A 23,281-nucleotide genomic window follows, 5' to 3' on the forward strand; every position below is an offset into this window, starting at 1 on the left:
TAATAACTAATAAAAATCAGCTCTGTAGAGATGCTTATTGGCGAAAGGTGATAAAAAAATGTTCCGTTTCAATTAGTTATATCATTTTTCTAGGTCACCAGTAAGTTGCTATACATACGGCAGTCAGCAGGTTCATCTGATCGGTCCCCACAGTCGTCCTCAGTGTCACACTTCCACCAGAAAGGAATGCACTTGTCATTTTTACACACAAACTGAAAAAGCAAAAAGACATGATGAATGCGCCCCTTACGTAGATCTAAAAGGTATTTTTCTGTACTTTACAAGGATGACATGGGGAAATGTGCATGAGTTAGATAAACACTGTAAACACCAAACTGTCTGCTTTGGTCAATGGATAACACAGTACACCATTCTGCTATCACAAAAAAATATGGAGAAGTTTCTGAAGCTTAACAGCATGGATATTTATAAATAAAAATAAAAAAAAGGCCTGTACTATGGGGTAACTACTTTCCTACACAGAACTAATATTCTTCCAATCAACTGCCACAGGTCGAGCCTCCATTAAACTGTTACCCCTGCTTCCATAAAACAGACTGGTCAGCCATGTGAAAAATTATCTCATCTATCACTATCTCTAAATAGATATAGTTGTGTATATCTGTGAACATTACTATTGCTTTTTAAGGCTTTCTGCGATAAACATGAAATGAGGCAAACTTGCAGCTTTAGTAGATAGGTGACAGTGGAACCCATCAGTTTGTGCCTACTGCTTTATGGTGTGTCTGTCCAGCTACAGACAGTGCTTTACCAAGGAACCTATATCAAAGCCAAATATGTCATTATTTGCACAGTCACCCTGTGACAATGATCTGGCCCGCTGAGAGCCTGTAGGGCACCAGGCACAGAACTGTGGGGTGCAAGAAGAGGTAATGCCTTTTCTTTTATTTGACAAACTAAATACAATTCAGGAACGTTTTGGAAACCAAGAAAAAAAGTATGAGTTGAGTTGCTAGTTTGCTTGATTACATTTTCATGCAGGTTCACTTTAGGCTACAAAGGCAGCATGTAATTACAGATTGTGTTTTACTGTTAAGATCACAACTATACAACAGTGGCTGTAAATGCTGGCAGGACAGCGGGCAGATTGGCTATCAGAAGCCAGTTGGGAAGATTGGATTAGCCACAGATGGTGCTGGGGCTACAGAGTGGACAATCGAGCTAAGACTAGTCCCTCTTCTCCTGAATGCAGAAAAACAAGAGCTACTAACAACTACAAATTTGGATCCCTATGTTGGTCTGCAGAAGGTAAGCAAGCATAGCATCCCCCCCGAAGCCTGTTTAGTTAACCAATTGGCACTGACAATACTATTGCTTACCAGGTGCATACACTAGGAAAGATTTCTGTATAAAGGTAATCAAAATTAGGAAAAAGCTTAAGTGAAACTATGCACATGCAGGGAAAAACCAAAGGTTCACTTTAAAGGAGAACTATGGGTTCAGGGCTTTTTCCCATAGTTCTCCTTAAGGTAACGGGAGGACACAAACTAGCGTCCTCCCGTTACCCTAAGCTCAGCATACCACGAGCTACAGCTCGCGGTATACTGAGACGCCGCAGCCGAAGCGGAGCCCAGCCTTCGATGTCGAGATCCGCCCAGCTGCGTGAGTGACAGCTGGCTCTGCCTATCTAGAGGCAGAGCCAGCTGTAACCGCCCCCTCCCCTGTCCGTTCCGCCAGTCAGCGCTGTCGGATCGGAGCGGGGGGAATCCAGCCCCTCCCCTGTCACGGCAGAGAGCCATGACAGGATCGAGAAGTGAGCGAACGCCGGTATGTGTTCGCTCACCTCCCGATCTACTGAGCCGACCTGTGAAAGTCTCATTGTCACAGGTCGGCTAGAACTATGAGGTGAGTGAAAAGCACTCACCTCATAGATCTCCTTTAATCCTCCCAGCAGCATACACTCACATTTCCTTTGCATTCTGCTACTCTCTTCAGCTGCCAGAAGCAGAAGAAGCTGCCCTGTGTAAGCTATGAGTCACTCAAGTCACAGGGCTATGACCAATCACCAAACACCAGCTCTTTCATATGGGGAGCCATATGAAATTGCTGGGGTCAGGTGACTGGCCGAGCACTGTCACATGGAGTGAGTTGCATGGATCTCCATACCTGCAAGTACCAAGTATTCACTCCCAGTAGCCAACTGGATTGGCAGGGGAGTAAATGAAAGTGAAGGGTGGATTAAAACAAACCTGTCACATAGCACTGCATAGACAAAACAAAGGTTGCTTAAAATAAAGACAGTTCTGCAGCTAAATAATCAAATTTAATTACTTAAAAGGAATGTCCTTTAACCCAGAGCATAATCACACACAAATCTACTTACTTGACTGGCAGTACAGTTGGACACACAGGTCTTCCCATCAGCCCCAAGGTAGAAGTTAGTTGGACAAGCACACTTGTATCCACCTTCAGGTGACAGAAGGCACAGATTACTGCATCCACCATTGTTGGATTTGCAGGGGTGATTGGGAACTGAAACAGAAAGAAAGGCCCACTGAAATTAGACATTCCATTGTGGCATTTTGCATTAAGTCAAACATGACACCCATTCACAAAAATGTTTTCTCCAGGTTAGAAACGTTTGGGTAAGTATCAACTTTTCTAGAAACCCAGGGTTCACAGATTAGCCTGTAATCACTGCACTGCAACAAAATAGGTTGCAATTTCTTTCAATGGCTCATATCCTAACTTAACTGAAAAAAATAAAGTATTTTGCAGTTAAAATGCTTACATAGTGTAACCATGTAAATAAATAGTTTCATAGTAAAGCATAATATATTGATCTATAGGACTATGAAAAATACAATTGGTAGGCACTTTTATTAGGTTACAACTCAAAACATACAGCACAAAGACACTGTCAAGTATTAGTCTCTAGAGAATACTTTGGAAAACAAAAACCATCCAGTAAACAGAAGTTTTGTGGACAAAAACACTTAACACTTGGTTCATCCCAAAGGGAAGTCCACAACTGACCAGATAACCAGTAGTAATATCAGTGAGGGCAAACATTCAAGAGGATGGGCTACAGCAGCAGCAAACCATGGTGCATTCCACGTAGATGACAGGATCAGCATTGGGCATACACAAATACACACACATACACACGTACACATATACATACATACACAGTTTATATAGATATAGTGAGTATGTGGTATAAGGTCTGTCCCAGGGTACTCACCATCAGGTTGTCGGTAGAGATGGTAGATGTGTATGTCCATGGGTCGATGTAAAGTACTGATCAGCAAGGTCTTGTTAACTCCCGTGGTCTTGTGCGCACGGTTAATTGACTTAGTTTCCCAGTCTGTCCAATATATGTAATCTTCAAAGAGTGTCAGTGCAAAGATGTGTGGGATATCTTGGCTAAGCACTGCAAGGAAGAAAAAAGTGGACTTTAAAAAAAGCAAGCATGGGGATAAACAACTACAGGTTTAAATCTGGGTAGGACTTGGTTTTTTTTTAAACGCACCACCAAATGTCAATATTTTTAATCACAGTTTATATGAATAACACTATATTGTCACCAAGACACAAAGGTGCTCTTCACTACATGGATGGTAAGACTTTAAAAATCACTACCATAGGAGGTTGTGATGGCAAAGAGTAAAAGTGAAAATACATATGGACTGGAGGCCAATCTTAGTTGGCATGATCTAATGGGGTTTGATTTCCAAGCTGCAGGTATCAATTAAAAGCCGCTTAACTACAAATTTTGATTTTAATGGGCTTATCCTTTTTCTAACTTATTTTATTACTAAGATTATAAATAAATACCCTTAGGCAGACCATACAACGTGTTTTGCTTCACAAGACCTGTTTTGCAATGAATGTCATACTTCACACAAATCAACTTACCTGTATGTCGGTTGGTTCCATCAAGGCTGGCAAACTGAATGTAATCTTCTCTGGCATCAGCCCAGTATATTCTATTGTTGACATAATCCAGCGTCAAGCCATTGGGCCATGTTATTTTGCTGTCGACAATGACACTGCGATTGGTTCCATCCATACCAATCTTACCAATCAAGGAGTTGTCTCCCCAGTCCGTCCAATATAGGTAGCTGAGAATTCAAATAATGGACGGTACTATATTGTTATATGCTGACCAAAGAACATGATCTCATTAGAAAGCAAAATATTATAGGAGATCCTTACCCGTGTTTTACATCTACCACCAGTGCACGTGGCTCTCTCAGACCAGAGTTCACCAGCACTGTACGATAAGCCCCATTTAGTTTGGAAACCTCAATAGTGTCCCTTCCTTTGTCACACCAGTACAGGTTACCTCCAACCCAGTCCACTGCCAGTCCATCAGGATTGCTGAGTCCAGTACGATGCAAAACCTGCAGAGAAGAGGTGATCTTAACTGTCCTTCAACTATGCAGCACAAAAAAACGAATTCCTAAGGAAATAACATGCAGTATAACCCAAAGATTCCAATGTATTTCCAGTTCCAAAGAAGGATGTTTACACACATATTACGAGTAGTTATTTATAGAATTATGGAATACTAATGTAATTTGATGTAAGTTACACAGTAATCATTAATTAATTTTTTTTTAACCTACATTTAATCAACACATTTTGTTATACTAAAGCTACCATGCTGACAAATGTCCCTCATCCTTCATAGTAACAGCTGTTTAGCAGCTACCACACAATCAGTACCTGGACGTTGCTTCCATTGATATGCATACGACGAATCATGCTTCCCTGGGTGGTGACATCAGTCCAGTATATCATCTCCTCACGATAATCAAAGTCTAGTGCAACAGCATTATTCAAACCCTACAGAATATACAATAAAATCAGTGTATAATTAGTGCAGAACTTTAATACAAAGAATGCATCTAAGCAAACTATATTCACCAGAAGGAATGAGTTGCCTTAGGATAAAACAATTGAAAACAAAGGCTAATAGAGGTACCAAATCTGAAGGTTAGCCTTAGAAAATGAAATAGATGTTCTAAATCTGTATGTTTGCAGTCTAGCAATGCAGACGATGTCCCTATTAGGGAGATTTACCCTTGCTTCAGTTCTACTTTACGTCTTTAGGCTTACTGGGTGCCTAAAGGGCACTGTAGGCACAATGTCTTATGTTTAAGTGTAGGAAGAACCTTAATGACACTATGCTATGGAGCAGTGTAATGAAGACACTAGCCCTGTTGGTTTACAGTGTGGCAGGGAAGAACAGTAATAATATAAATTGTCATTTGTAGAGAAAATTACATTTGCTAGAATAGGACCCTGCCACCTATTGGTGCACACTTCTACCTCTAGGAGAGTGTGTGTGTGTGTGTGTGTGTGTGTGTGTGTGTGTGTGTGTGTGGGGGTGTGTGTGGGAGAGGGGGGGTGTGTGTGTGTGTGTGAGAGAGAGAGAGAGAGAGAGAGAGAGAGAGTGAGAGTGTGTGTGTGTGTGTGTGTGTGTGTGTAAGGCAGCATTTATAGCTGTGCTTATTTCTAACAATCTGTCATATGTGCTTTATTGTTCCTACTTTCTCTGAAGTTAAAAAATATGGCAACATCATTATGTTACATGTACTGAACCAAGCCAAACTATGAGGGGAATGCTTCTAAGAACACTGCATAATGCTGCTGGAGATACAGTATCACATGCTGTTGCGTCCCCTAGTTTTGTTGGGAAATCCAAGAAGAGCTGCACATAAACTTGCAAATAATTGAAATTCTGCCACTCTGCCAAACTGTACACATAAAGTAAATAAATAGGCCAGTGAATATGAAAAAAAGAACATCTTTTTATCATTGTAATCCATCAGTGATACCAACATAGACTGTCCCTGAGATCAAGTTAACATTCACAAACGCCATTCTTTAACACTCCTCAGTAGACTTGTGCGCCGTCAAAAAATGTGTTCCGTTTCGTTCCGTTTCATAATATCCATTATTTCGTATTTCGTAATTCGTATCTGAAACTCAATTCGGATTCGTACGAAATACGGATTTTCGTTTTCGGCACATTTTCGTAACTTTACGAACATTCGTTATGATGAAGTAAAAAAGCAAAAATACCTTTGTTAATATTGGAGTCGATGTGGTAGTTGTTTTTGTATCCGAAATACGAATTCCGTTAACGGGATCCGTATCCGAATTTCGTATTTCGGACTAAAAAAAGAACTACCATCAACTCCAATATAAATGTAATTTGCTTTTTAACTTCAATATAATGAATGTTCGTAACGGAACAAAAATACGTCAACGGAATTTCGTATTTCCTGCCTGTATATTGTAATGCAACTCTCAGCAGAAGAGAACCTCAACACATGTCTACTCCTCAGCATACAGAAAAGCCTTCCATTGTCAAAGACACAAACATTTACACTGGAAACCCCACAGTGAAACTGTTCTGTATGAATATAGTCATTACGGTCTCTATTTTCTACAATAAAGTAAAGCTCATTATCCCTAGTGCCTGATTCAATCTCTGTCCTAGTAAAAGATCATTTCTGAATGCTCTGGTACGTGCAGTCCAATACTGTATATACAAAAGTAGTATAGCCACACACCACTGATCCTTTGCATACAAAAACGTTTTTGTGAGCAGTGACAGAGATATTTCACTCACGTCCTTCACATGGGTAGACTGGCTCTGTCACTGCAGACAAAAATAAGATTTTTTAATGCAAGGGATCAGTGGTGTGCGCCTTAACTACTTTTATATGGAAACAGTGTAGTGAAGTGACGGGACCTGGAGTTTGAGGAATAGTGACAAAGTACCTCAGAGCAGTTTCAAGTGTATGTGTATGTACAGTCCAATAGGCATGCAAGCACATGTGGGTCAGGCCATATCTAGTTGATCCCTTTTAATAATGTATTTTAGCCTTGAGATGGCTCTTCCCAGCTCTCACCTGCTTTATTAGTGTGTAATTTGTGCCTCCCAAACTCAGCTTTCGCAAGTAGTACCGGTTGGCGAAAATTAGGAATGGTTCTTCAACTAAGGGAAATAAAAATAGAGAAAGCAAGTTGAATAATATGTACATTTTCCTGAAGAAAATAAAAACAATCCTCAAACCGCTAATAAGCAGGAATTGTTTTATCCATGAGGTAAAGCTGCTACTCTCAAACTTTAGATCTGTTCCTCTTCTGGTGGGGAACGAGTTCTAAATTCCCCTGTCAGATGAACAGCAAAGTGAACCAGCAGCATCTAGTCATGGTTTCCCATAGTGCTAATCTTCTACTAAGAAGTCACCAGGGCTAAGCTGTGGAGTGCGGTTGTTGCTTTTTTTTTGGCCGGAATGTGAACAAAGTGAGTAGAGGATTTTGAAGACAAAGGGGGCAGAGGGTGATGTACAATGTGGTCAGAATATGGTGCAGACAGATGTACAGAGTAGGAATAAGAGCAGTGGATGGCCAAATATCTCCCTGAGAATGACATCTGTCTATAATCATGTGAATCATGTGACCTATTCTGGGACCGAAACAACTCCAAATGTCTAAGGTCATTATCACCTTTCTGCAGTACAGAAATTGATATTTTACAGCAAGCAATGCTTATATTTGGTATATCTGCATGCCTTTTTCACACTTTTTATTACCAAAGTGGAAATGTTACCCTGCATTTTTTGAAACCTGCTCTTAAAATTAACAACTAGTGTCTGAATAACCAATTAATACAAAATAAATACATCCGGCTAGAGATTTAATCTAATGACTCGCTCACCTCCAGCGGAAGCAACCACCTTACAGCTGGTTGGGTCATGAGGTCTCTCTTCAAAGCCCTCCACACAGAGGCAGCGATAGCTACCGATTGTATTGATACACTTCTGGCTGCAGGGGTAAGTGGTTGTGCATTCATCAATGTCCACACAAGTTTTACCATCATCCTTTAGCCGGAATCCAGGACGGCATCTGCACTGCACGGGTTATAGGAAACATCACGGTTGGTTAAATTGCATCATAAAAAAGTTTTCATTTTCAGAATAAAAAAGAAAACCAAATAATAGGATGTGTACCTTGTAACCAATTTTGAGATCTTCACACTCTTGGCTGCAGCCACTCATCCTCTTATTTAGACACTCATTGACAAAACAGTTCCGTTCATCTGAGCCATCACCACAGTCGTTGTTATTGTCACACAGTAGATGCTCTGGGATACACTTGTCATTCTTACACTGATAAAACGTCTCATTACATTTGCCTTCTGTAATGATCAAAATGAACCATTTAACAAAATCTCAAAATATGTAACATCTACACTTAAAGTATCACATCAATGCTGCTCTGTTAAAGAGTCTATTCCAGGATAACTGTAAGAAAAAAAATGTAAACAAGTCTGTTGGGTCATTTTAAACTTTTAAAAGTCCAGCCTAACAGCAGACATTACAAGGTGCCCGCTATTTCATTTTGTTAGCCATTTCGTACTTCTGGAAAACAGGATGGGTGCTAGAAGGTCATAGCCTTTAAACTGAACTTCAGGCTCCGCTAGCTGTACGGACACACAAAACTATCAGGCAAATTTCTATCTTTAAAAAACAACAAAACAAGTTTTCTGTGGAGGTAAATAATTAACATGAGTGCACATAACATAATGACGGTGCCTGGAGTCCAGCTATAAGCCATGGTCTTAGTAACAACTGGTTTTAGAGGAGAAACGCAGGAGGAATTTCTGGCCCAGAAAAGACAACTTGTGCCTGCTCTAAGACAAGACGTTAACTTAAAGCAGAACTCGAGCCAAAAACAATTCAGAAAAATTAATAGTTCATTAAAATATAAAATGGAAACGCAGATGTTGCTGTAATAACCACCTTCAGTCTGGAACTGTTCCTTCTCAGTACCTTTCTACTACTAGATGTCCTCCGTCTTCTATGTTGAATGGCAGCTGGATCAACTCACTTCCTGCAGACACAGGCTATTATGAACCCACAACTATACTCCCGGCTATATCTCAAACCTTGTCTCACCCTAACTGTCCCCTCCGCTCTTCCAAACCTCCTGCTTTCTAGCTCCCTCGTTAACTCCTCCAAAGGTCGCCGCAGGGACTTCTCTAGAGTCTCTCCCATCCTCTGGAGCTCTTTACCCCAACCTGTCCGACTATCTCCCTATCTCCTACTCTGACTGCCTTTAGGCAATCCCTTAAGACTCATCTCTTCAGGGAAGCCTATCCCACCTCAACCTAACCACTGAACTATCACTTTCTCAAACAATTCATTCCCACACAGCTACCTCCTCATTTATCACTCGCCCCACCCCTTTTAGATTGTAAGCCCTCAGGGGCAGGACCCTCCTTACCATCTTGTCTTGAATTGTATTGTATCTGTAATGTCTTCCTTATATTGTAAAGCGCTGCGCAAACTGTTATATATATATAAATCCTGTATAATAATAATAATCCACCCCCCCCCCCCCCCCCGAGTGTGACTGGACAGTGAAAGGAGGAGCAGCACAGTGATGATCTTATCTCTCCATCTCCCTGGTTCCTTCTTCTATCAGCATGTGTCTTTTCAGCACATGAACTGATTGACTCCTTGTGCTGCTACTCTCTCTCTCACACAATTTTGTTGTATAGGGACTGCAAGATGCTGATGCCAGATCATATTCAAGTACTTACCCTACTTGCATTTAAAAAAAATACGTTTATTGATGTATTAATGATTACATAAGATTTCTTACTATTATATATATCATGACTCCATGGATGCAGCCTAATTTGCTCTTATTTGTTACTGACATCTGTGTGATATGTTGGCCAGACATCTGGACATGATATATATACTTCAGCTTACACACGTGGGATAGCAACATACCCATATATGTATATAACATACAGATTACCTCCCTCTCCTCCTGATGAAGCCCCCCTTGGCGCGAAACACGTTGAGACCACTAGCAATGCTCCTCTAGCATTGCAAGCCAGGTATCACCCCTATAGGCATTGTTCCTTACGTCCGAGGTTTATCAATTCAACTAATATTTTGTCTTTTTTGTTGCTATGATGTTGTACCTTATATGTTTAGGTCCATGACCATCTAGCTAAACCTCGTTCTGTGTTATTTAGGGGGTGATAGGAGGTTTGTTCCTCTGAGGTGTACATCTTTTTATACCATTTATGTATACCCAATGCTTTTTTATAAATTACTTGTTTAATTCATTTATATTTTTTATATACTTTTGAGACTGAAGTTTATTGGACTTGTTCTTTCTGGAGCCCATAAAAACCCCATCTTTTTCTGTCTTTTCCTCATTAATGATTACAAAGCTGCATTCATTTGTGTCTTTTATATCTGCCTGAAGTTCAGCTTTAAATGTTTAACAAGACTGTCAGATTTGCTTCAAAATCAAGTGTGAATGATTTCACCATGTCATTTCAGATGGAGCCATGCGTTTTAAGAGCAAGAAGTACTCTACAGGTAGATGATAGGGGGTGCCACATGTGTGAGAATAATATTAAATGGAAATATAAGAGCGAGAACCACAATGGAACTCACCCATTCTGTCAGTAAATCATTATGCCAAGTATTAAGAGTTGGACTAAGCATTTTTGTGAAAATAATCCTACACCAACAGTTTAAATCCTGAATATCATCTTTATGTGTCTGGCAGTTCTCAAAAAGAAAAGTATTAACTCCTGCAAAGCACTAAAGATCAATTAAGGACTGAAGGCTTCTTTGGACTCAAAAGCTATTCCGATTATACTTTGGTCCTCTTGCAGGACTTAATCACAATCCGCTGTGGGCGAGTATGGTGCTGTATCCAACATTCTACAGAATAGGCAATTTTTAAACCATTCAAACAGCAATACAATGGCACTTGTCTGATCTAGGTCTGGGAAACACTGTTGTTTCTATGTAATTTAGTCTTACCTGTGCTGGTACAACGTGGATTTTTGGGAGCCTCATCTGATCTATCATGGCAATCGAACTCGCCATCACATTCCCATTGCTTGTTACGTAAACAGCGGCCATTAGCACAACGGAATTCCTCAGGACCACATGTGGGATATTCTATACAGAATATTAACAATACAAAACAGAAGCATGATGAAATGCACAGCACCTATACTGATTGATAGCTTAAAATGAATATGCAGGTATCAGTTGCAATATTTTATATATGGTATAGACCAGTGGTTCTCAACCTGTGTAACCTCAGGACCCACCTTTGTTCTTGGTCAAGTCGCATTACAATGGAACGCACGGCATTAGGGTACTGCACGTTCCAGTGCGAGTGTACAAACTGTGGGTGGTAGGTGAGTTTGGGGTACCATTCAAATCAATGGCAAAGCAACACACCTCCCACACCAGAATGCACAGATGGTGCAATTGCATGGTACAGTGCGTTAATCGCACGGGACTGTGTGATTAACGTACTGTGCACGGGCCCTCAAAGACACTGACATACATAAACATTCTCACACACACACTCCAAAATATGTTTTACTTTAAAAAAAAATGTTGTGCTGTTGTGGAGCTCCATCCGTATGTGCAGTGCTTGTGCAACTCCCTTGCGTGCCCTGTAGAGGTGCAGAGAGCCAGAATGTGACGTCACTACGGTCCAGGCACCTCTACAGGACAAATGAGGGAGCTGTAAGCAATGCACGTATGGATGGAGCTCCCTTGCAGCCATAGCCCCATCCCACCCCACCTTAAGCTGACACTGGGCGCCGGGCAGCATATTTTCAATGGCTGCTTGACGAGAGAACTGACAGTAGTGCGCTAGGGGGAGGCAGAGCAGCCACTCACCTAGAAAAGTGGAAGACAGGCGGTGACTCACTGAACAAGGGGTCGTGACCCACTTTTGGGTCACGACCCACCAGTTGAGAACCAAGGGTATAGACAATGGTCACATATAACTCACCGCACTCAGGAGATTCATCAGAGCCATCACTGCAGTCGGCATCATGGTCACACAAAAAATGCTTTGGGATACACTGCCGATTCTGACACATGAATTCATTGGAGTCACAGGTGTTGTTAAAAACTAAATAAAAAAATGAGCTTGTTAACAAAAATCCTAAATAGCATGTTATCAGACAGTCTAATTGAATGGTACTACGCAATGCACTGTTTCAAGCCTAATGAATATCATATATTTTTTATTTTTTAAGATACTGAATGACAGTGAGATGATCTGTGGATTAAGACAGTATACAAGAAGCAGCCTGCATATTTGCTCATGTATGTGACTTTAAAGTGAACCCATCCACCATTCTAAACTATTAAAAGTAAACATCCTGAGTAAGACAGCATGGAGTGCCTGCTATTACATTTATTACTAAGCAAATGTTCCTCTATGGGCACCTCTGACTTAGTGTCACTATCTTATTTGGGGCTTGAATTCCATTCTGGGTTAAGACCCACCTACCTGCCTTTCCTTGCCCAACAAGAGTGCCTTTTATAGCCCTGATGTTCTCTTACTGAGCAGTGGAATTTGCAAGCCCAAAACTCAAGGAAAAAGTCAGGCCTCTAAAAACAATGCTATATTAAATCAGACAATGCCACAGAAAAAAAACTGATCTGGCTAATAAATGTAAGAGCAAGCATTGCGGCGCTTTCTCTTTCGCAGGCTTTTCAATTTTAAATGTTAGAGGGCTGATAGGTTTGCATTAAAGTTGAGATGACAGTGACCCCCCCCGATCAATTTGCTCATCTTCTGTAATGCCAAAAATACGGATATAAGGTAACTGACATTTAAAACAATAAGTGTCACTTACCACAACCAGCTTTAGCACTCTCATCTGACCCATCTTGACAATCTACATCTCCATCACAGAGCCAGCGGCGAGAGATACACACATTAGTAACAGGGCACCGGTAGGATTCAGGGCTACAAGTTACAGATTCTAGAACACAAAATAAAGTGATTCTATCAGATTCACAGATCTCACCTTCTGAACACAAAGGAAACAAAATGAGAGAAGATAACTTACGACAGCGGGCATCCTCATCTGATTTGTCCCCACAGTCATCAGAGCCATCACACACCCAGCGTTTAGAGATACAACGATGATTGTTGCATTCAAACTGTGTGGCTGTACAGAACTTGTCTGGATCAAGAAAGGAAATGGAAGAGACTGTTAGCTTTGAAGTCTAATGAAGCAACTGTGAGGGGAATATATCAAAACTGGAGCAGACAAAATCTGAAGCAGCTTTGCATGGCAACCAATCAGCTCCCCTCTTTCATTTTCACATCTGAACCGAACAAACTAAAGAAAGAAACTGATTGGTTGCTATGGGCAACCGCTCCAGATACTGTCTGCTCCAGTTTTGATAAATCTCCCCCGGGTGTTTTATAAACATGAGTGTACAGTGTTACGTTTTCTCTTTTGACCCTAATTTTTCCCTCCATGAGGATGGCCCACCCTAGGCATGGCATGAAAGGAGAGCTTACCTTTACTTTACCTCAGTTATTTCCAGCTACTTTGGGCAGTAAGGTGGGAGGGAATGCTGCAATATTAAAAGGATGGGACATGTTGCCAGAACAGGGGTGGGCCATCTAAAACTGCACAAGGAGCAGCAAAACTTAGAAAATATTTAGCAATTTAACCTTAATGAACACATGTACTGAGGAAACCTAAAGGGCTGGAATTGCTGAACACTCATGAAAATGCTAGTTACAAAGCTGTCATATCGTTCCAATAGTTTCAGCACTTTTCATGCCTATGACCAGGAACAATATACAGATTAGGGCTTTTAACTTTACTTTTGCCGATCTGCATGCTTATTAGAGGTCAATAATTCAAAGAACGTTCTGAAGCAAGATACACCAGGTATCTATCATTTCCAGAAGGTCAGTACAGTAGTTGTGACCTCTGTATTTCTCTCAGTACAGGTTTCCTTTAATTGATGTAAATTTAACAACTTTTATAATTCCTTATATTGTGCATTATTAGAATCTATTGTGTAATTTAAGAGTTTTCCTGCCTTCATTTCATGGTGTTCCTCTTGACAAACGCATGTATGTATCATCATCAGACACTTACCGCAGTGGCTCTCATCCTCATCGTCATCACAGTCACTCTCTTTATCACAAGTCCAGCTCATAGGAATGCAGCGTCCATTTGAACAGGCAAAGTAATTAACTGAGCACTTTGGCTTCCGAATACCTGTGTGGTAAAAGGGTCATTTGAAGCCTTCATAATCTATATTATAAAACCTCTTCATGTAATGAAAATTATATACATTGTTTTGGAATAGTTGTATTATTACTGAGATGTGGCTGGTCGTTTCAGATCAGAGCTAAAAAAACAATGCCACCTTTGATCTGCAGAAACCAGTTTATACTCATCTCTTTGCACTCATTTCTCCAGTACTCCCTCACCGTTCCCTTCTCTTTCGCAATCACCATGCATTATGGGAGGAGATCAAATGCTCCCCCATACCTGAAAACACCAGGGGGTCTATTCACAAAGCTGCCGAAGGATCCAGCTGTAGCTTCGGCTGGTCCTTTGGTTGCGGAAGCCCTTCAGTTGAGTGGAACCCAAGGGCTGCTGTAAGGGCTATTCACTATAGCCCATACTGCTTTCGAAGGCGGCCGAGCCGAAAGCATATGCTTCTCACGGCTGGCTCCGCCCAGTTGTAATGACAGAACAACGTCCCCAAATGACCTGGGGACGCTGATCTGTCATTAAACAATAACAACTGGGTGGAGCCGGCCAGTTATTCAATGGCCGGGACCTGGTAGAAGGCTCTAGCAGGTGCCAGCCAATAGGAAACAGTTGAGCTGAGCTAGCTGTCACTGCTAGCTCCACCCAATTGTTTTTTTTGTGTTGTTTTTTTTTTATTTAGTGAGTTTTTTTAAATGTATTATTTACATTTTTTAATAATTTTTTCCCAACTTTTTTTTTTCTCATCTTTTTTCACTATTTGCTATTCTGCTTGGTACCACGGAGGTACCGAGCAGAATATCCGAGTCGAATGCCGCTCGACGGCATCCAGCTACTCACTCACTGCCGCTGGGCCCCTATATTAATAGGGGCAAACTGCAGCGAGTGAGCTGCCGGAGCTTGGGCTCAGCCGATCCAAATGTTGGATTGGCTGAGCCGAAGTCCTTCTGCACTTCGGCTCAGCCAAACATGCTGAGCATGTTCGGCTGACCGAAGTGCAGCCGAAGGCAGCCGATGTATAGCTGAAATAAGCTGTACTGAGCCGGAGTGAATAGCCGAACTTAGTTAGGCTCACTTCACCACAGTTCGGTTATTCACTCGGCTGTGAATAACCCTGCAGGTATTATGTAGTGGTGGCCACAAAAGAAGCGGGAAGCACTGGAGGCAGGCTTTACACAGACATCATCGCTAATACATGGCTAGATTGAGTGATCGTGGGAAGCCACCTACTGAAAGCTATCACTGATTGCATTAGCAGTTACGGTACTATATTAAAGAATGAAAGCACAAAGTACAATCATTACCTGGGCAGTTCATCTCATCTGTAAAGTCACCACAGTCATTCGAGCCATCGCACACCCAGCTGGAGGCATAGCACAAAGAGGTCTTCTCACACTTCTGAAAAGTTGTACCTTTCACTCCCAGCTTGAAGTAACTGTTGCAGTCAGTGATGTCTGGGGACATGGAAATTAAAAACAATTAAGATTATATCTAAAAAAGGAACAGGATGAATAAAGAATATTTTCTTGCATGGGGCTGTGTGATTATCATGGTTTTACAATGTACCACGCCAAGTGTCAGTGAATTTACCAAATAATTTTCAGATATAACTAAGAATGCTGGAAACAAGAAATGGCGAGGGTGCAGGCTGAGGGCCTGCTAGCAAAACGTGCAGCTAACATGCACAGAGTGACAAAAAAAACATGAGGCCTAATATACCCAACATGTGTGCCAGGCTCAGGCACATAATCTGTTGAAGAGGATGAACCTACAGTACTAGGGATTCCAGGGCGTTCAGACTGTACAGAATTAGCTTTCTGTGGAGGTACCTATAAACCACCCCTAAAGATAGCAGAGGAGTGAGGTTGCCCATAGAAGATGACTTTCTATGGGATGTCTAGTAAAGGCATGTTGCTTCAAAAATGTGGCCAAGCAGAACTAACAGGGTTATTCACAAAAGGCTGATGAGTTTGGAGAAGGCAGGAGAAGTGAACAATATAGGACAACATAGCTGAAATGGAAAGTGAGTTGAATTGGAGAATTTTTCCAAATCTACTTTGGCCTAGATTGTTCACTTCTCCTACCTTCTCCAAACTCTTCACCCTTTTGTGAATAACCCTGTATGTGTCTGAGGGTCACATTATAGGCCAGTACTGCAATTGTCAGTGAAACAGGTTCCGAGTATGGCCTCCAAGGCAGTACCAAGGATTATGTGATTTGGACTGCTGTTGTGTAAACACCAGCTCAAACAGCGTAATAAACATCATGTTTTGAAGAGAAAAAAAAAATCCACGAAATACCGGCGATATTAAAAGAAGATAAAAATGCTGAAAATCTAGGTAGAGTTTTCATAAGCAGAGGTGAAGATAAAGCATCCAGTCTATTAGAACACTAGAGGCATGAAGGTGGTGTTATACAGTCAGCTGGCTTAACACTTTTAGTTTTGCCAGTGCCCTGACCTCCTGAAGGCAGCAGTATAACCCAGCTGTATAAGATTTTTACTGTTCCTGTGTACATGCAATAACACCTGGTTGCGATTAACAGATTATGTGGATTGGAGCAACATTCACCATATTTATTCCCTGAGAATGTTTGTACAAGTCATTCTGAATTGAGAAAGCTGGTTGGATGACCAGTGAAACGTCTTCAAGAAAAATACAGAAAGTCCAGTTGAGTTGACTTATTTTTTACAGATATACCATGACCTGGATGAATGAGAACATTCACAGACATATCTAAGTTAGTATATTTGAAAAATTGGGCCAAATCAAATCTCCTCTAAAGCCCCTCAGGCTTGCCCGGAATGGTACCAGACTGTAAGGTAAAATAAATTCTAACAGAAAATATACAACCGTCACCTAAAACAGTGTACTTACTGCAATTCATCTCATCAGAAGCATCATCACAGTCAAGAAGCTGGTTACAGCGGCTTGAGTTTCCGATACAGGTCCCATCTCGGCAACGGAACTCTGTAGGGGCGCAGCTGGTTTCTGCAAGACACAGCAGGGTTAAACAGGCCTATTAACTGCATAGTACAGTGCCATAAAGCCGGTCGAAAGAGCCACCAAATGTTTACAGAGCAAATCTTTCATACAGATAAAAGAAAAGGCCAGTAAATCTGCTTGAAGACAGTAACATTTTTATCTGCCTGCACCCATCATTTATTTTTGCCATGGATACCACACATATTGTCTGCTCCAACGGAGGAATAAAGAATGGACAGGATTCTATGAATATCTGTCTATGACCACCTACAGAACAGAGTGTAACAAGAGGGCTGAGGCTGAAGCAGATCATAAGCTACATTCCAGAGAAGCTGGGCATACTCACTGTTGCAAGGTACCTCATCCGAGTTGTCACCGCAATCATCCAGACCATTGCACCAGTAAGCAGTGGAGATGCATCGCCCATTCATACAGTGGCGGAATCCTTTCTTACACTGACGATTAGCTGTGTGCACACAGGAAACACTGAATATTAAATACATTCCATAAAACAGTACAAGAAACCTATTGGTGGCCTTTGTCATTTAGTTAGCTTTTTTTAATACATCAGTCATTAGACTTTACAGAGGAGCAAAGGTGAAAGGCAAACAGTGTATTCCACTAAATATTTGTTGAAATGACTCATGATGTACATTTTACTAAGTTATCTGTGTGCTTAAAAAAAAAATCACAACTGAATACACAGTGCACAATTATTCACTCAACCAAATGGCACTGAGTGGACATAAGTGGTCAGATCTCCCTCAAATAACGTCACCCATTTCTACCATAATCTCCCAAACTTTAATACCATATGTAGCAATATTTCTAATCTAAGACTCTGATTTATTGACTTGGCTTGTCCTGATGCTGATTGAATTCTTGCCTCAGACCTTGATTACATCTACTAACCACCCTTTGCTATTTTAATACTGACTTGACTTATATTGTACTTGTTGCTCACTCCTTGGTTGTTCCTTATTTGTATGATGTCTTCTGCCTAATATTTAACCTATGCCTGTCAGTTGCTGACATCAACCTGAACTTGAATACCTCTCTTCTATATATTGTTTACTAGGGTTGCACAGATACCAAGTACAGTACTCGGTACAAGTACGAGTACATGTACCGATACTTTTGAGCTCCAAGACTACACTAAAGAAAAATTCAAAAATTATGAGGCAGCAGTCATGTGTAAGGCGCACACGGAGCTCCTGGGATTTGTACATCTCTGTTTTAATGTACGATTTTGTTTTTATAAATATAAATAAAGGGATGCATAGATACCAGTTTTGCGAGTACGAGTACGAGTACTGGTACTGGCCGAGTACTTACAAGTACGAGTACTGATACATTTTTGTTTATTGTCATGTTAAAGTTTTTCTAAAACAATACAGACTAATGATTTCAGGACAGTGGAGGAGCGCCAGAGCCAGGTCCCAGCTGCAACCCTGGTAGTTCTCGTGAAAATGCCAAGTATCTGCACTGGTACTCGAAAAGTATCTGTGCATCCCTATTGTTTACTACACTATGTGATTATGCATTGATAGCCATGGGCCTGCTGTGACTACCCTGATGTCTCCTTGTTTGGCACTCTTTGCCTGCTCATTGCCGCCTTGAAATGCTCTTGGCCCTGCACCTCTCTTTACCCAATACATCTCCTTATACACATGCCATTCTACTCTATGGATATTCTTCTTTCCTACTTTACAATATATACCAGATTACAGCAAAACAAGCTTTGGAATTCCACTCAACACAAAGATAAATTATTTCCCATATTATTGGACATAATAAAGGTTTCACAAGACAAGTTCTATAATTTAAAGCCTTTACATTGAAAGACCTTTAAGTTAACACTGTGTCAAGTATTAGCCAGTTGGCCAAGTATTAGCCAATTCTTACAGATCTCTCTCTACCTGTTTTTTTTTTTATAAATTCTTTTATTTTTGTGACATAGCATGTTATGTCAGTTACATACAGTATAAGGGGAAAGTATACATATAAATCATAAACAGACAAATGTGGGGGGGGGGGGGGGGGGGCGAGACATCAATTGTCTGCCACTTACAATGCTACACTGCATCACCTGCTATCAGTCATAAAGTTGGTAAACTTACCACAGTAGGACTGCTTCTCATCTGCCTTGTCTTTACAGTGGGCCAATGTATCACACGTCAGGCTGTAGTTAATGCAGTCACCATTGCCACACTCAAATTCATCATGGGGGTTGCAAGTAGAGTTTGGAGCTGATCAGCAGAAGATACATAATAATAAACAGAAGATACATACGAAACAGAAATGTTAAGGCTAGTTCACACCAAGCGCGGAGCAGAGGCAGAGCAGAGCAGTTACAGAATGGCTCAAAACTGAATCCAATGTATTCCAATGGTATTTTGGGCTCTAGTTCTCACCAAAGCGTTCAGTTCCAAAGTATGTGGAAAAACTGCAGCATGCCCTATTTTTTTCTGCTCTGGAACGCACAAAAACACATGCAAATGCCTTGGAATGCACCGATAGCCCATTTTAGGCAAAACGTAGTAGAAAAGGCTACTTCTAGCAGGTAATATTTAAAGTCCTGAAATTCCAGCTGTATTTTTTTTATAAGGGTGCTCATTAAAGTGTTTTTCCACTTTTGCAGCCAAATTGGGATAACACCTACTTAATATTTGCTGCATGTTGCCATTCACAAGGCATAACTTAAAGAAAAACTCTGGGCAAAAGTAATCTTAACCCTTGCAGTGGGGCTACCTGCGCATATACAGTATACTCACCCAAAGCTGTTAGAGCGGATCCCAAAGCATCTTCTCCCATCCACTGCAGTGGTCTAAGGTCCTGTGAGTCATCACGTCCAATACATAGTATTGGATGTGAGGATGCCGAGGGATATTTCATTGCTGGAGCAGAATTGGAGATAGGATGAAAGGATCAGTGTAGGAGCCAGCCAGGTGCAAGCTTCAGGTAAGACTTTATTTTAGCTCCTAGACAAAAAAGAGCACTTAACTCTTGCAGTGCAGGGGTAGCCCCACTGCAAGGGTTACGATCCTTTTCTTAACTACTAAAAATTGCTGCTTAGTTTTATTTGTTTTTTTCTAATGTAATGTTAGGCAGGGTGCTGGACAGTTGATGTTTACCATAATCAACCTCTCCTGTACTGCGATGGTAGATCTTATTATCAGTTGTAAACTTGATTTGTAGACTGTCTGCCCTAACAAATTGCTAACGATCTCATGGCTTGGGTTTTGCATTGTATCTTAATGAGTGAAACTCAGTCTGTTACCACTTTGTCCCCCTCCACCCCCACTTTGAAATTGCTGAAAACAGCTTGTAGTCTTCCCATAGGCCTGCTCCAAAGAAACAACTAGAAAGGTAAGAAATATATATATTTTTTTACCTTAGGTATATTGTGTGAATGGAAACACATAAACATATATTGGGGGGTTCTCAAATTTGACTGCAAAAGTGGAAATACATTTTTAATCATTTGTTGAAAGATGGAAACCTAGAGGCATTATCACCACATTGCTAGTAGGTGCCGCATATAATTCAAAAATAAGATTTCTGGGAGCAGCCAAAGCTCTTCATGAACACAATGAGCAGAAACCTGTCTGATATGAAGTTATTTTGGGTTTTCTTCTATTTCCTTATTCTTATATTCAATGCATGAACTATTATAAAAGAAACAATAGAATGTGTATCAAACTGCAATACATACAGCAATGGGAATTGAGCTGCAATGTAACATTCTGAAATTTGATAAAAGATACTCTGGGCGAGATGACACAACCAATCTGAATCTAGCTGCATGCGTCTGCTGGATCCATCCCATCAATGGTATTTACTAGCAGTCAGCAATCAAAAATGTACCTTTGCATGTAAAGTCATCCTGTAGAATCCTATCTCCCCGGCAGGAGCAGTTGACTCTCCCATCAGCAGTGAGAAGACACAGATCATGACATAAGCTGTTGTTGATGCATGGTGATAACTCGCCTATTAAAGGGTGTAAAATGTTAGCTTGCTGGGCCAATTTATTGAAATAAATGCCGACACAAAACAATGGCAATGATGCAAACATATGTAGAGAATATGAGAAGAATGTAGTATTGGAGGCACAAGAACTGTTCATTGTAGTGCTTCTTCCAGTCTTGTTTATTTCTTTATTTAAAGGTCCACTATAGCACACAATATTGCATTCTGGTAACTATATGGGGTTAGTACCTGTAATAAAAGTATTCAGCTGACACATTCCCGTTTCTTTAAATTTGACAGTCCTATTTATATTTTTCTCCATCTTTACCTGCTGGCCAAGCTGTCCAGCAAAAGACATAATTATAGTGGATGGGACAATCCATACATTATAGATAATTTAAAAAAGTTAAAAAGAAGAAAAAAAAGGAACTATTGCTTTAACTGCTTAAAAATGGTCAGTTGGAGTTAGGCTTTAATATGTCTGTCCTTTATCTAAAGCTGGATATACACGGAGGGTTGTTTATAGCCTGTAAGGCAGACTGAAAAGAAAAATGACATATTCCTCCATTGACGCTCACATGAATGAATGTCCCGTTGTGTACATAATTTTCTAGCATGTCCCTTTGACAAAAGTTGATCTGATGATTGACTTTTGTCAAGGAGATAGGGCCACCCATGGATCGAATTTTGGCTATTCCTGCTGAATCAGGGGAAATTCAGTCCATGTGTACCTGGCTTTACACTACCATGTCCTGTCACTGCTGTGCGGTTCCACTGCAGAACAAACAGCGTAACCTGGAAGTGAAAAATCAACTGATCAAACGGCAAGATAACAGGTAATAAAATGGTGGACTTCTCTGTTAATGCCAGTGAGAGACAGCATTGTATAATTTTTTTGTAATATTTGCTTTTCCCCCAAAAGGTTCTTCTTTAAGGCCCCATTCACACCTAGGCATTTCCCCCATACAAAGTAACATATGAGGCCAGAGTCTGTCCACTAAATTTGAAAAAAGTCTGGTCTGAATGGGCTAAAACACTTGTGGATTCTAAAGAACCAAAGAAGAAAGCCAAAAAAAAATCCAAAAGACTTTGTAATAGGTGAAATTAGGACTGGGATTCTCTTGTTCTTGATACATTATACAATATTACATAACTCATATGGAATCAGGTTGTTTAGAGTTACAGTTTCATTACAGTATTTTTTGTTCTACCTTTTTCTGTTTTATTGGGAAAAAAAAGCCACCGAAATGTCATATTCTGTTGCAGTCAACATTACTGAATGAACATGGCAGAAATACCTCACAATATTGTACTGACTATATGACTGTGCACTTGTGTTGTCGTGAAATACAACAATAAAAAAAAACATTTGGATAGCCTGACCTTGCCACAACCTTTGGAAATTCAACATTAGATTGATCAAAACTGTAAATGTAATATGAGGGCCTACCTACACTATCCAATCAAATTGTATCCAATTAGGCAGGTTCTTGCACTACATAGTTCCTGGTAACTCTAAAGGATATTATACAGTCACATTTGTGGTAAGCTTTATGGGACCATCAACATGTGAGACTACTTATTTATGTTGTTATTGTTTAGTTTTGTCCATAGTTCCGCCCACAATCCAGAAGTTCATTCAAATATCAAATGTCTGAGTCTTATAAATGTATCATTACAGTTGGGAAATATAGGTATGGCCAAACATACAGCGGCTAAACTAATGTTCTGTTTTTTTAATTCTTCTACAGAGACAATGCCAGAATCTTCAGAAGAAAAAGGTTTTCTATTTACAGCCTGTAGGGGAAAAAGTGAGTACATACAGGTGAAATTCGAAAAATTAAAATATCGTGCAAAAGTTTATTTATTTTACTAATGCAACTTAAAAGGGAGACTCTTATATATTAGATAGACTCATTACATGCAAAGCAAGATAGTTAAAGCCGTGATTTGTCATAATTGTGATGATTATGGCTTACAGCTCATGAAAACCCAGATCCACAATCTCAGAAAATTTTTGGCAGTGTGGGCAGGTGCCAAGTCCTGCTGGAAAATGAAGTCAGCATCCCCATAGAGCTAGTCTGTGGAAGAAAGCATGAAGTGCTCCAAAAGATATTCTAATTTTTCGAGTTTCACCTGTATATCTACATTACCCCTGACTTCTGTACTGCAGGGGGTGGCATCACCATCTTTCTGACGAGATCTCAGGAAATGTGGAGAATTCAAAACCTTGCAAAATTTAGGA

At 40.5% G+C, this 23,281-nt stretch overlaps 1 protein-coding gene across 1 annotated transcript in view; it reads right to left on the reverse strand.

Annotated features, from left to right (window-relative positions):
* LRP1 (LDL receptor related protein 1) overlaps positions 1-23,281 on the reverse strand; it is a 292,446-nt gene that overhangs the window by 38,508 nt on the left and 230,657 nt on the right. Inside the window, exons 45-63 of the mRNA XM_018569629.1 lie at positions 20,935-21,057; positions 19,188-19,316; positions 17,414-17,533; positions 16,960-17,073; positions 15,388-15,537; positions 13,961-14,083; positions 12,908-13,024; positions 12,692-12,820; positions 11,836-11,958; positions 10,842-10,982; positions 7,995-8,182; positions 7,703-7,895; positions 6,891-6,976; positions 4,693-4,812; positions 4,180-4,367; positions 3,880-4,085; positions 3,206-3,394; positions 2,345-2,493; positions 119-212 (exon numbers count right to left, since the gene is read on the reverse strand). Coding sequence (XP_018425131.1) covers positions 119-212; positions 2,345-2,493; positions 3,206-3,394; positions 3,880-4,085; positions 4,180-4,367; positions 4,693-4,812; positions 6,891-6,976; positions 7,703-7,895; positions 7,995-8,182; positions 10,842-10,982; positions 11,836-11,958; positions 12,692-12,820; positions 12,908-13,024; positions 13,961-14,083; positions 15,388-15,537; positions 16,960-17,073; positions 17,414-17,533; positions 19,188-19,316; positions 20,935-21,057 — 2,682 coding nt within the window. The remainder of the gene's footprint in view (positions 1-118; positions 213-2,344; positions 2,494-3,205; positions 3,395-3,879; positions 4,086-4,179; positions 4,368-4,692; positions 4,813-6,890; positions 6,977-7,702; positions 7,896-7,994; positions 8,183-10,841; positions 10,983-11,835; positions 11,959-12,691; positions 12,821-12,907; positions 13,025-13,960; positions 14,084-15,387; positions 15,538-16,959; positions 17,074-17,413; positions 17,534-19,187; positions 19,317-20,934; positions 21,058-23,281) is intronic.

The sequence above is a fragment of the Nanorana parkeri genome, unplaced genomic scaffold (assembly GCF_000935625.1).
Source record: "Nanorana parkeri isolate BGI_ZX_2015 unplaced genomic scaffold, ASM93562v1 scaffold35, whole genome shotgun sequence".
Lineage (NCBI taxonomy): Eukaryota > Metazoa > Chordata > Amphibia > Anura > Dicroglossidae > Nanorana > Nanorana parkeri.